This window comes from Metopolophium dirhodum, chromosome 1, assembly GCF_019925205.1.
Source record: "Metopolophium dirhodum isolate CAU chromosome 1, ASM1992520v1, whole genome shotgun sequence".
Taxonomy (NCBI): domain Eukaryota; kingdom Metazoa; phylum Arthropoda; class Insecta; order Hemiptera; family Aphididae; genus Metopolophium; species Metopolophium dirhodum.
In genome coordinates this window covers 105374364-105388581 of record NC_083560.1, presented here as the reverse complement: position 1 = coordinate 105388581, position 14218 = coordinate 105374364, and the positions used below count along the sequence as shown (strand labels likewise).

The 14218-nt window shown below is 28.7% G+C and overlaps 2 protein-coding genes across 5 annotated transcripts; one reads left to right on the top strand and one right to left on the bottom strand.

The window, feature by feature from the left end:
- Positions 1–395: 395 nt before the first annotated feature.
- LOC132949202 (uncharacterized) lies at positions 396–4375 on the bottom strand. Its single transcript, XM_061019970.1, has 3 exons — positions 3339–4375; positions 2982–3103; positions 396–700 (listed from the first exon to the last, which is right to left on the bottom strand). Exons 1-3 carry the CDS (start codon positions 4280–4282, stop codon positions 396–398), a joined length of 1371 nt encoding a protein of 456 aa, XP_060875953.1. The 5' UTR covers positions 4283–4375.
- On the top strand, positions 1169–14099 carry LOC132934878 (peroxidase-like). Of its 4 annotated transcripts, XM_061001271.1 has the most exons (12): positions 1169–1412; positions 1596–1615; positions 8068–8175; positions 8253–8514; positions 8599–8825; positions 8897–9061; positions 9140–9336; positions 9619–10181; positions 13026–13179; positions 13298–13474; positions 13549–13738; positions 13805–14099. In XM_061001271.1, the coding sequence occupies exons 3-12, from the start codon at positions 8085–8087 to the stop codon at positions 13999–14001; spliced, it is 2223 nt and encodes a 740-aa protein (XP_060857254.1). In that variant the 5' UTR covers positions 1169–1412; positions 1596–1615; positions 8068–8084; the 3' UTR covers positions 14002–14099. The 4 variants fall into 4 exon arrangements, with proteins under 4 accessions (XP_060857254.1, XP_060857252.1, XP_060857253.1 ...); XM_061001269.1 differs by lacking the exon at positions 1596–1615 and having other exon boundaries at positions 1169–1383; XM_061001270.1 differs by lacking the exon at positions 1596–1615.
- Positions 14100–14218: the final 119 nt, after the last annotated feature.

The following is a 14218-nucleotide window of genomic DNA, read 5'->3' as shown; positions in this document are numbered from 1 at the left end:
ATACTTGGTAATATCATAGGCTGACTGATCGTTTTCGCTCAGAATCGTTTTTCTTATACAATGATATTATATCATTGAATTCAAATTTAACACCATCCATTACAGTAACCCACTTGTAACCTACTGTACAGCAGAGCGACATCCACTTATCCACCTTTTTTAAATTGTTCATTTCGATACATAGTTGATCAATTTTGTTTTTGTAATAACTGTCTATTCCTTCTAATTTTGTATTTAAACGTTTAATTTCTTGGTTGCTGTCTTTTGTTTCGGTATTTAATTGCATTACTTGTTTGTTCAAAATTTCTGTGTATTCGCTAAGTCCTGAGCTTCTTGAATTAATTCTAAATTGCATAAGTTCATATTTTTTTAAATTTTCTTTTAACTTTTTTAAGTTACTGTGGTCGTGAAGTGAAATTGCGTGTAATATAGGTTCCCTTATGCCTTTTAGTATGTAAACACAAATATCTTCCTTCCTTCATATCCTTGTCTATTTGACTACATAAATATTCTATTTCCGTAACAAAACTAGAAATTGAATCTAAGTCGTTTTGTTTCCTATTTTCTAATTTGCCTTTCAGTATTATAGAGTATCCTATTGGTTGAAATTCGTTTATGAACTCGCTTTTTAGATTTAGGATTAATGTCGATTTTATTGAATCTTCTTGAACTTTGTGTTTTTGTAATTCGTTTAAGGTTTCTTCAAAAATAATAGTAGTCACTTAGTATGAGTATATTATTGTATATATCATATACGACATAAGTATAGGTACTTGATGATACAAAAATTCACAAGGTGATAATTATTTTTATAAGATTTATTATTAAGTCTCATGAATTTGAACGCGGAAATCGGCTCCAAATAATCGCTTGGCTAACGTTTTTATTATTCGGCTTATAATAAATATATGCTCCAGCTCGAACACTATAAATTATATAAAACACACACAGCACTACCGTTAAACCGGTTTGTGAATTCCTAATTTCCGATAATAATACAAAACTCATCGTCTCAGTGTCGCATTCCCCTCGACTAAAATTACAGAGAAAAAACTGGTCACCGCCATGGTTGGGAGGGGGTGGGGGTGGACCCAATACGATCGTCGTTCGCCCGATACCTCGGTGGCCGACAGTGGAATCTAACCACAAACATCGGTGCATCGACGACGATTCCACGTGACACCGACTCCACTCACCAAGACAACAGGCAGACTTCCAGTTATTAAAAGTTATTTAACTCATCGTTAAACGTAATTGGTTAAATAATTGTAATCTTCGAATGAGTATTTTCAGTGTTTCACGACACAATTAAAACAAAGTAAATGACACGATAACAGTCAAAAGATAAGTATCTGTACATTAAACAATATAATTCAAGTCATGGTGAGTACCTACCAAACATTTATTTAAAGGTAAATAAGAAGGTTCTCCCTTATAAATTATAACAACATTCATCGTTAAAATTTAAAAACAATAACTGCATTGATATTATATTACCATCCATATTTAAATTGTTTTTATACTATAGCGTTCCCTGCTTAATAAAATTGTTTATTTTCAAATTTTTTTTTTAAATGTTCAACTCGCTGATCAAGTCTAAGGATCATATAGCTTTGTGAGTATCATGTGTGGCTGCGTTTCAATAATGTAATAGTAGTTTTTAATAATTTAATCATAATAATAGTAGGTACTATATTATTGTTATAATTATAATCAAAACACCCTATATCATGTAGTTTATTAGCAGTGTTGGGAATAGATAACTAAAATATTATCTAGATAAAGATAATAGATTTTTGGTAGGAATTTATCTAGATAAAGATAATAGTTAAAAAGTTTTAAGTATCTGGATAAAGATAATAGAAAAATGTGATTTATCTAGATAAAAAAAATAGATAAAAATTTTTTTGCTGTTTTTTTTTCATACTTGGCAATAACTATTCAGTGGCATATTATCCAGAAATCTTTTAATGCGGGGGACCTTAGATTCAACACCATAATATAATTTACAGCATCACCTGTATTAGGTGTACACCTGTACATTTTGGTGCACATATTACCTACATCATTAATTTTATCATTTAAAATTGATGCTTTTACTTAAACTCAATAAATATACTTACCTATGTACCTATCACATACCTAGTAACTCTTAAGTAAAATAAAAAACAACATTAATATAACTCTTTTAAACATCAGAATGTGTATTTAGTTTTGATTTGTATTAGCACATAAAATAATGATGCTTGATTAGATAAGATATAGTATATTTACATATTTTGTTTATTTAGTTATTCGAAAAAGAAAACACATATTAAAAACCAATTTATACTTTATTAACCAATTAACCAATGTATAACAAAACCAAATAATTTTAAAATTCTCTGTTTTATCCAAATAGAAATTAAAAATTAGTTACATGGCAAAAAAAAACAAAACATAAACAATATGATACTCAGTCAACAATTTGACCAAAGTATATAACAAAACTAAATAATTTTAAATTTTCCATTTACACAAATATAAATTAAAAATAGCATTGTTAATAATAAAAAAATGAAAAACATACCTCATCAGGATTATAAAAAGTCAACAACATTATTGAAACAAATAATAATTATTAGAATATTTTTTTTATATGGTTAGTAATAAAGTTTTTATTATTAATTATTATATACAAGGTAAGTTTAATACAATATACAATACTTTATAAATATAATTATAATATACTATTATACTTGTAAATTCAAACACCTACAACAGAGTAGCATTTCAAATGTTTTATCATGTAATCTATTTCTACTGGGAGTTAAAATTTGTATATCACTGCTGAACAATCGTTCAACAGGAGCAGACGAAGGCAATGTAGTATTATACTTTAAAAATACTTTTTTTACAACAAGAAAATTATTTAATGTATCAATATCTTTTTTTTTTGTACTCTAAATAAGAAAGAGCCTGCACACTTGATATATTATTACTTTTTACACTATGCGAAAATTCAGTAGACTCTTCAAAACATATATTTTCATTAAGGATTTGATAGAATTTACTATCACTGCCATCAGTTTCATCATCAGTATTGTTAAAACCAGAGGTCGTACTTTCAATCAAATTTAATATTTCACATTCAGAAATAAATAATTTTTTACACAAACTTAAGTATCTTACTGGTGCCCAACTAAGTTTGAATTTGGGATGACTGATGGAAGCCAAGATGAAAGCTTTACTCTTTGGGTGTACTAAGTCAAATAAGTAAATGAATCTTTTTTTCGAGACTAACAATTAATAAATGAGCCAATTTTTTATAATATATTAAATGTGTTAACTGAATTAACTTGAGCCTTAAAGCAATAATTGTAGGTGCAACAAATCCTAAGAAACAAGATTGTTCACCCTGTAACTTGTCAAGGGCTAAAGCTAAATGCTCCATGACTAAGCAATATTCTTCAAAAAACTTCCATTCAGATATTTTAAGTTTCTTTAGTTTTAATTCCTCAAATGCATTTAAAAGTTTATCTTTATCAGTTAAAACTTTTTTAACTGCAAAAAATAATGAATTCCACCTTGTCATAATGGGCACCGGAAATTTACAGTTACATATATCAAAAATTTTGTCTGATGCAACAGAACTCCTACTGACTAAATTCCAGGGGGGGAATAATTTTTCAAACACAGGCTTAGATATTTGTTTATAAGAATGGTCATCAATTTTATTTACATCGGTAGTCGCGATTAAACTCAAAGTATGAGCAGAACATGTTAGATGATCTGGTAAGCAGATTTCATCTTCATTATCAGAAGAATTAATTACATTTGGACTTGAAAATATGGTTGACAATTCTGTAATATCAATATTTTCATAAGTATCATCAACCTCTAAATTATTTTCTTCATTACTTGATTCATCGTTATCACTACAAAACCAGTTATTTGTTAAATTATTTGAGTTGGAAGAATTTGACTGTGGCTGAATTGAAAATGTTCTAAAGGCTTTACCAAAATTTGATGCATTATCGGTTACACAATGAGAAATTTTAGAACTATTGGTGTTGAATATTTTAGTAATTTTATTTATAACCTCAGCAATATTCAAATATGTGTGACTACCTTTAATACGCGTACAACCCAATACGTACGAATGTCTATTAAAATCTTTTTCATTAATGAAATGACAGGTCATGCCTAAATAGCTTTTATTATTACATGACCATATATCAGCTGTTGTACAAATAAATGATTGCTCTGAAATACATTTTGTCAATATTGTAACATAGGACATGTACCTTAATTTCAATTCTTTGCTGATAACTTTTGAGTCTGGAAGAAATTATGTGTCTGATATACCAGTGAGACCCATCATTAATTGCCTGAATGCTGGTTTTTCACAGGTAATTATTGGCCTCATTTCTTGCACGATATAATCAAAGACTAAATTGATAATCTGTAAATAAAAATATATGATTAAATGAACAATTTATTTATAATACTTATAGTATACTCACATAACACTTTGATAAGACTTTCATAAGACTTTGAAGGAGATAACTGTAATTTTGGCTGAAACATAGATGCTAATGACACATCTCTATTCTGGTTAGACTTTTTTGCTTTTTTCTTCTCATTTTTATACTTTTCTAATTTTGATAATATTGATGCATGCTTAAGCTGAAATATTAATTAAAATTTATTTTAACGCTAATATTATACTTCAATAGGTATAGTAGATATACTATATATAAATTAAAATAAATACATTTTTATATTTTCTTTAATTTAAAGAACAGCTGTAAAGTTAAAAAATAATAAAAATTTGTCAATTATATTATTTTTCTTGTATACATACATTATTACATTATTAACATTAAATATATTATATTATATTATATATATATAATACCTTACCTACCAATATTATAGATATTTTATATTATTAGTGACCAAGTATTTTGTTAATTCCAATCAAAATTAGCTAATGATAGGTATTTAAATTGTATATTATTTGTATTGATACCCAACAACCCATTATATAAAATATTTTTTTTTATACAAATGTTCCAAGAATCTTTTTATAATTATATTTTTTTTAAATAATATTAATGTAATTTATCCATCATTCGTTAAATATGAAGAATGACCACCCAAAGTACCTACCAAAAATAATGTTTTAATTTTAATACCTACTTAAAATGGTTAAAATAAAATCAAAAACTTACCTTTAAATGACTTAGAAAATTGCTAGAAGAATTATTTTGGCCTTGTAAAGTTTTTTGGCAAAGTACACATTTTGCAATTAATTTTGTTCCAATATTTGACACAATATCGTAAAATTTGCCGTCATATAAGTAATGGTTAGACAAATTCCCTCAAAACCATCCGCTATTCCGCTTCTGTTGTTGGTGCACAAGCGTCATCGAATTGACCTGGGTCGTCTATAGTTACTTGAGCTAAATCAATTGCTGTTGATACACTTGTGGATTTTTTAGAATCATCCATATATGGTGTAGTTAAAAATCGCTTCATACTTAAATATAGCTGGTCAAAAACCGAAATAAAAATAATAGGTAAAAACAACAAGAACACAAGAAAATCACAATTGACGATAATTACTGTCCACGTTGTATACTTGTATAATAAACTGTGACGGTGTTTTGTCGTTCTGAATGTTCTGATAATCAAAACTCTGAAGTAGGTTTAATCATATTATTATTACCCAACAATAAAATGTATAGATGGATATTATTGGTGGATCATAAATCATAATATATATTATATATAATGTATAATATATTTACATATATATATAATCATAATCGTATATATTAGATAAGACTCTATTTATAACTGCAGTAACGCAAGCGGGTCTTGTACGAAACAGACCCGTATGTTTTTACGGGTAATCCCGGGACTATAGGACATCGACACGGTCGATCAGAAATAACTAATTAGTAATAAGTAATAACCTGCAGAAACATTAAATTAATAAACGGAAATAGCACAACAGCCAACGACCATTAATTATTAGATTCAAGATATATTTTATACTTTATGACTGCTTTAAATTTGTACTATATACCTTCTGTTACTTTATATTGCTATGGTTTTTGATTTTGAACAAAAATGTAAAAATGTATACTTGTATACAAAAATATTAAAAAATACCTATGTATAAAAAATTATCTAGATAAATTGATATAGATAACTGAAGTTTTCATCTAAGATAAAAAAATAGATGACGAGTAGATTTTAATCTAGATAAGATAATAGATAATGGAATTTTCATCTAGATAATTATCTAGATAAGTCCTAACACTGTTTATTAGTAATCTATTCACATTGTAGTACTGCAGGTGTAAATCAGACACAGAGTATGCGTTTTTATTTTTATAATACCATTTACCATATTATAATATGTATTGTATAGTGTAGCCGGTAGACGTTGATTTATATTACTTTATTCAATTCGTTATTTAATATTCGGTGTATGGTGTTCAAAATTAATCTTGAATTTTCTTTTGCCCGGAATAATAATTCTGATTCACAGCAGTATATTAACAGGTAGGCAATCTACCTGTTTTAGATCGCGGACCCCGTGCAGATTTAACTCTAAATTATCAAATAGTACCAAGTTTTATATAATACGGTGGATTAATATATACAATTATTACATAACCCTAACCTAACCGTACTTACTAAAATGCGATGAATAAAAAGAAACCAAATTTAACCCTTTTTAAAATAACCTATCTCCGTCCCAGAGGTCTAATCTGCACAAAAACATTCATTTTATATTGATAAAAAATAATAATACAAATCATCAAACATAACTGATTAACCAATAGCAACCAATATGTACTCCACATTTATTATTTTAATCTGCAACAATAAGCTAAATTTTTATTTTATTATTATAAGCTTTTTTTTCTGGACAGATAGCCACTGTTGTATTTTTGACATCCAGATTTCCTACTTTTCCAGTGGATTTTCCTAAAATGTTCTTTCATAGATATTTTCTCCGTGGTATACACTATTTAAAAAAAATCAAGAAGTTCTGATAGAGTAGTTCCTGTAGAAATAGTTTCATTTCACATTTATATTGTTAGATATATCCTATTTTATTATTATTTACCTTTAACTTGTGTAGTTTAATACTTAACATGATATCCTCTTGTATTACAATCACTTATTAATATGCTGTTTTTACAAAATTAATTACCAAGCTGTTAGTTTATAAAACATGGTATATGGTCTTCCTATTAGTGTGTTCATTAAATGCTCCACTTTCCTGCACAATTATATTTGTTCCATTGGATTCCACCAAATAGGAAAGATTTTAAATATATCTCCAGTAAAATGGCCTCTTATATGATTTAAATGTGAGATTATTATTCAGGGTATCTCATGGGTTTTTTATATTAATAATTTTAAAATTTTCATAAGTCTTACAACATTTATCAAATTTAAGGTTTTAAAAAAATTTTGTAGATAAAAATGTATAAACAGTAGAAATTTAATAGCTAAATATTGAAAATTTGAAAAAAGGTTTCTCGCAAGTAGTTTCAAGAAATATAATAACACAGTTTTTTATTGTTATTTTATGTTTGAAAATTACATATTAAATAACCAAGAATAACAAATTTAGTTATACTGTTGTAATTTTATAATATTTACTCTACTTACTGGCTACCGTATTATAAATAAGTAATAACAATTTAAATATAACAAAAAATATCTACACTGACAAACTGCCACAGTTCAGAATCGTTTTTCGTATTCAATTATATTATTATATGGTTGAATTCAAATTTAACACATAACACATTATTAGAACGTTATATTTTAAATTTTTTCGCAGTTGGCTCTTCCGCCTTTCTTCTTGATGAAAACTGACTATCAAGTGCACATCTAGCCTTTCTCAATACGCAAAATAAGCCCAACTACACTTCAAAATACGCCCTTGTAAATTATTTTTGAGTGAATTCTATAAAACAGCTCTTTAAATAGTTAAAATATATAAAGTAAAAGTTATAATTGATGATAAAATATTTTTTTTTTAAATTATTACAGTTCATATAATTAGCAGAATGAGTACCTCGATATCTATACATCTGTGGATTTGTATTTTGGTATTCTTACCATCGTGTTACAGAGGTCGAGCTGAGTTCTACTTTAAAGGTATAAACCATAACTATACCTTCAGTTTTGATTATTTTTCATACGAAAGGATATCAATGATTAAATGTTCTCTATAGATGATGGTTTGATGATAAAAAGAACTGACTGGTACAAACATCTCAAAACCAAAGAATTAGATGATCATATTAAAATATTTATCAGCAAAATTGGGAGACGTGAGGAGGATAAATTATGGTTTGGGTTAATTATGGATATTGGAAGCCCGGAGCATGGACTATTGATCGATTCTCAGCTTTCAGAAGAACTGTATTCATTATATAGGCATGCTGAAATTGTTTCTGAAGCTTCCTCATTTATACGCGATAGAGAATGTCAAGAGTATATACCTACAATATAAATCTCATTAAAAAAAAATATTCTTAATATGCATAAATTCATTGACCATTTAAATTATCTTGATAGTGCTGGAGGACAATGTGCCATAGACTTATCGAAAGTGAAACTAGACAAGACATCTTTGGGTAAGATTTGTTTGTCCATGTTTTACAACAAAACAGCATGCATCGGGATGAACTTGAAGTATCGTAGTCCTGACGGTTCTTGTAACAACTTGAAACGTTACTACTCGGGAAAAGCAACCACGGCTTATAAACGTTTGCTGTTTAATAACTATATTGATAGTTTTTATGGTAATAATTATAACATTATAATTTACCTTTGTGCGTATCTAACGATGTGTTTTCATTTACTGTCCATACAGAAGTTAGGGAAGATTCTTTTTCGTCATACAGACCCAGTCCTAGAAGTCTGAGCGTTGAATTTGTCAAAGACGAGCACTCACCAGATGACTTCAAAACGATGGCAATGGCGTACTGGACGATTTTTGTAGGCCATGATCTATCTCACACTGCAATGTCTAGAATGCGTAGGATTAACACATAACCATATATTATATTGATTGGTCGTAATTATTAATGCATGCAAATTAATGTTAAATCCTTAGTGACTAGTAATAAATCCGTGAGCTGTTGTGCAGAAGAACGATCGGAGCTCATGCCTCGAAGCATATACCGCGAGTTGTGCTTGCAAGTTGTGATACCGGATGGAGATCCATTTTTCCGTGTCCCTCATCGTTGTATGCACTACGCGCGTTCGGTGCCAGCTGTGCGTTCCGATTGTACTTTTGGAGTCAAGGAACAAGTAAGAGCCATATAAGATAATTCCATATCCATAAACGTATATTTATGTTGGTTATAATACTCAAAATTACGTTAATACTTACCAACTTGGTAAATTTATATACTGTCATTATAATTATAATTAAAATTTTAAAAGGGAATCTATCTACAAAATAAGAAACAGTGTCTATTTGCAGTGGTGCACATTTTTGATACCCCTATTTAGTGTTGAGAACTAACTTTTCAAATTCCCCTATAGTCATAGATAATTTCAAATTGAACGTAACATGGTTATTTTTCGCAGATGAACCAAGCTACTCATTATTTAGATGGGTCGATGATATACGGTTCGTCGGCGAAACGGACGTGGTCGTTGAGGACCAACTTGGACGGCCAACTATTGACAAGCATGGGCTGCGATAACAAGAACCATGGCGACCAGCTACAGCCGCAGTATATGCCGCTGGAAGACACCGAATCAATCGCCTGTCAGTATGGCAGCGGCACGTGTTATAGAGCTGGTGACATCCGGGCAAATGCGCTTCCCCAACTGACGGTCATGCACACATTGTGGATGAGGGAACACAACCGGTTGGCCAAACTACTGTCCCACGTCAATCCGCACTGGGACGACGAACGTATTTTTCAGGAGGCCAGGAAAATCGTTACGGCATCCATTCAGCACATAACTTACGCTGAGTGGCTGCCAGCGCTGCTCGGGGAAAACTACACCAGGCGGAACGGGCTTGAGCTGCCGACAAAAGGCTACAGTAACGCGTACAACGAGACCACCGACCCGAGCGTCAGCAACAGCTTTGCGACCGCAATATTACCATTCGCTAATTCCATGTTAAGCGACACCATCAGGTTCGTGCAAACCTGGTATAAATATATTATTATTATTATCGTCTATATGTAAGTTATTTCGGGTTGAGGATTTGATATACATAAAACTATGAACAATTCTAGTAATTTAAAAACATTTAAAATCAGTGTGCAAATGCAAGAAAGGGGGGGGGGGGGGGTCACTGAAAATTTCCTGAAACCATAGATCAAATACAACAGATAAAAAAACTTATAATTGAAACTGTCCGTAAAAAGATCAAAATGTGTCAAAATATTTATAAAATAAACATCATATAGTGAAAATTTCAATTATCTAGAGTTTTTTAATTACAGCGAAATAAGAAAATCGCTATCTTAGAACTCAAGTAAATATTCAATCTTGTAAAAATTTGAACTTCAAACGTTCATAAAAATTTAATTTAATTTTCAGGTAGCATTTTTTTTGATAAAAGTAGAAAAATGTATTAGGAATTTTAGTTAAAATTTACAAATCTGAAATTTATGGAGAAAAATGTTTATGTTTCTTATTCAAAATAAATTGCACATTTCGTAGTTTCTTATATATTAAGAGCTATGTATTAAATTTTCAAAATTTTTGACCCAACGGATAAAATTCTATTGACATTCCTAGAAAAAAAACTAATAAAATTGGAAACTGTAAATGTCCGTATACAGTTCAAAACACATCAATATATTTTGAAAATGTTAGTTTCTAGAAAATGCTACCATTTTTGTTTTAAATTTCCCTGCGATTTTGAAAACTATAGAGAATTTTAAATTTTGACCTCAGGAATGCACCAACTAGAATTACTTTCCCTTCCATCAATATACTTTATGTTATACTTAGCAATATACTGAGATGTTTAAGAAAATCAAAGCAGTGGTACTGCCCCAGGCGGTGATGACAGACACAAAAATAAATTAATATTTAAAAAAAAAAACATCATTGTAAAGTCATTACATTCCTTTCAGAATCTAAAATATATTGTACATTCAATAATACATGTAATATGTAATCACTTTTCTTTTTTTATAAATAATAATTTTTATTTATTAATAGTTTTTCCTTGTGATTGTGAATCTTAACACTCAACATTAATTTTAATCATTAGACTTGTATGATTGTATTGAAAAATTGATTATAAGGACTGGGTAGGTGTAGTGACTTAAAAAAGGACACTGAGATTAATTTTCTAAATTGAGATTAGTTTTGAGTTAGTGAGTCTTTAATAATTACTAATATTATTGTAAATTGAGCAAAGCCCCCCACAACTTAATTTGGTACACAGACTTCTTGCATACCCTTACATAAATGTTTGGCTACGCCTATGTTTAACACCTATAATCAATACAGACTTCATTTAACTATTAATAGTTACTTAAATAAAGAAATTACAATGGATATTTTTTTAAATACCATCGAGAGACTATTGCAAATATTATGAATTTATATTTATACTATTGTGACTATTGTGAATTTATATTTTATTTAATTTTGGAGAACTTTTAGACAATGTAGGACAAAAAAGACACTGAAAAAAAATCCACGGAAAAAAAGTTAAATAAAAATTAATAAATATATAAAAATAAATATAATTTAAGTATTAGTAATAATAATAATATTAGTAATATTTTAAAAATATATTAATAAGTTTCAAATATGATATTTAAAAAAAAAAATTATTCAACTTAACCAACTACCGTATTCATAATAACAATAAAAATAGACTGTAAAATATTTTAATCTTACAAACTGTCAAATCATGTAAATCTTTTACTGCTCCAAAAAGCGATGTCAGACACACCAAAAAAAAAAGACACATCATTACTATAGAATACTATTGATTTTATTATAAAATTAATAATATAATAATTGACAACAACTGAAATTTGTAAAAATTTGAATTTAAATAGCTCATAAAAATTTAATTTGACTTTTTTATAGACATTTTTTTTTTTTTTTTGATAAAAGTAGATAATCTTATAAGGAATCATGTATTACATTGAAATACTTGGACTAAAAAAGAAAAATTTTATACAATATAGTAGTAGCCTTGTATTAAATTTTCAAGTATTTTTAATCAACAAATAAAGTTTTATTGACATTCATAAAAAAAAAGTGAGTAAGTGGATGTCGGTCTGGTGTACAGTAGGTTATAAGTGTGTCACTGTTAAGGATGGTGTAAAATTTTAATTCAATGAAATTTATCAAATCAATTATTATAGTGACCCCTTGCGGAAAAAGGAAAATAAGTACGTTCTATTGTGTTTTGAATTAAAGAAATGAAATAGACGGAATATTGGCACTATAATTTTTTTTATTTTCAGTGATTCAAAAAATCCGTTGATTACGTGCTGTTGGTAATACGTTGGTTCCTTCTAAATTAGAAGGACTCAAGATTTTATATAACATGCACTATTTGGTTTAAATAAACGTATACCCATCCACTGTTCATTTTTAAAATGTAAGAAGGTAAAATTGCTGAAATAAAACTCAATCACTGTTTTAGATCAGAAACAAGTTTATTGGTACACGCGAATTGCGGTGTTATAAATTAGAAAAATTCTACTGTCACTTCAGCACAGATTCCTTCGTTGTTTGACCTATCTACATTTAAAAGTTACTAAAATATATTTGCACCTATACTACCTATATTATATTAAATACAATTATATTGACGACTGTCTACATTGTAGACTCAACAATATAATATGACAACAATAAATACATGTGCCAACCTAAAAATTGATAATGTACACAAGAATATATTATTATGTCGATTGCTGTGCTTTTGTTTCTAAAGAGAATCATCGCATATAGCCTACTTATAATTACTAATTTGTATGAACCTACGTATTTTTTAGTTTATATACGGAAGGCCGAATGATCAACGCAAGTCTTTCACTAAAGGAACATTACAACCGACCAACTGGTTTACTATTAAATTACATGGATCAGCTTGTCAGAGGGCTATCTACGCAGAATACACAAAAAATTGATATGCTATTTACTAAAACGGTAGGTTTTTGAAATACAATCAATATAACGCAATGACATTACATTACATAATCCTTTTAACAGACTATATTATACGTTTAACTATAATTTAACATTAGTGATTTAAATTTTTTATCAGCTTACAAATCACTTATACAGTGTTTATCCAAACCACGCATTTGGAATGGACATCGTCAGCTTGGATATACAACGAACCCGCGATCATGGTATACCAAGCTACACAGAATTTAGAAAATATTGTCGACTAAAAGCTATCAGAAGTGTACAAGATTTATCCAAGATCATGGTTGAAGGCGTAAGTTTAAAAGTATATTAAATATTAAATAATGATATAGTACTTAATTTATTCCTGTATATTATAATATTTAGTCAACTGATAGACTATTGAAGCAATACAAACATTGGAGAGATATAGAGCTATTGGTAGGTGCATTGTTTGAGAAACACGAAGAAGATTCAATGGTTGGTCCAACGATGAGATGTATTATTAGAGAACAGTTTATAAGAACTAGAATGGCAGATAGATATTTTTACGATTTACCAAATATATTCAATGAATGTTAGTATATCTGAAATATTTTTAATGAATGATTCTGATTTTAACTATTTTTTTATAATTTTTAAGATCAACTGACAGAAATCAGAAAAGTGACGCTTGCCAGAATCTTTTGTGATAACAGCAATAATGTCACAATGATGCAGAAAAAAGTATTTTTGATACCTGCAATGGCTGATTTGCACCTCTGTAATTCCCAATCAATTCCAAAAATCAACATCAATCACTGGTCAGAGATGGTCGATACATTTCAAAAAAAACCTTAAATTTAATAATCAATAATCAGCGGAAGTACCTTCACTGGATGGTTTGTTCCCTCAAGAAACTCAAGCCATTGCATTTAATTTTATTTAAAAAACATACATTAGGCTTATTATACTTTTTTTTTAGTATAAATTGTATAAGTTCTAGATTAAAAAAAGTAATCAATAATCAGCCTTTTCTTTCATTTTACCTATATATCTTGTTTTTAATAAATATTCT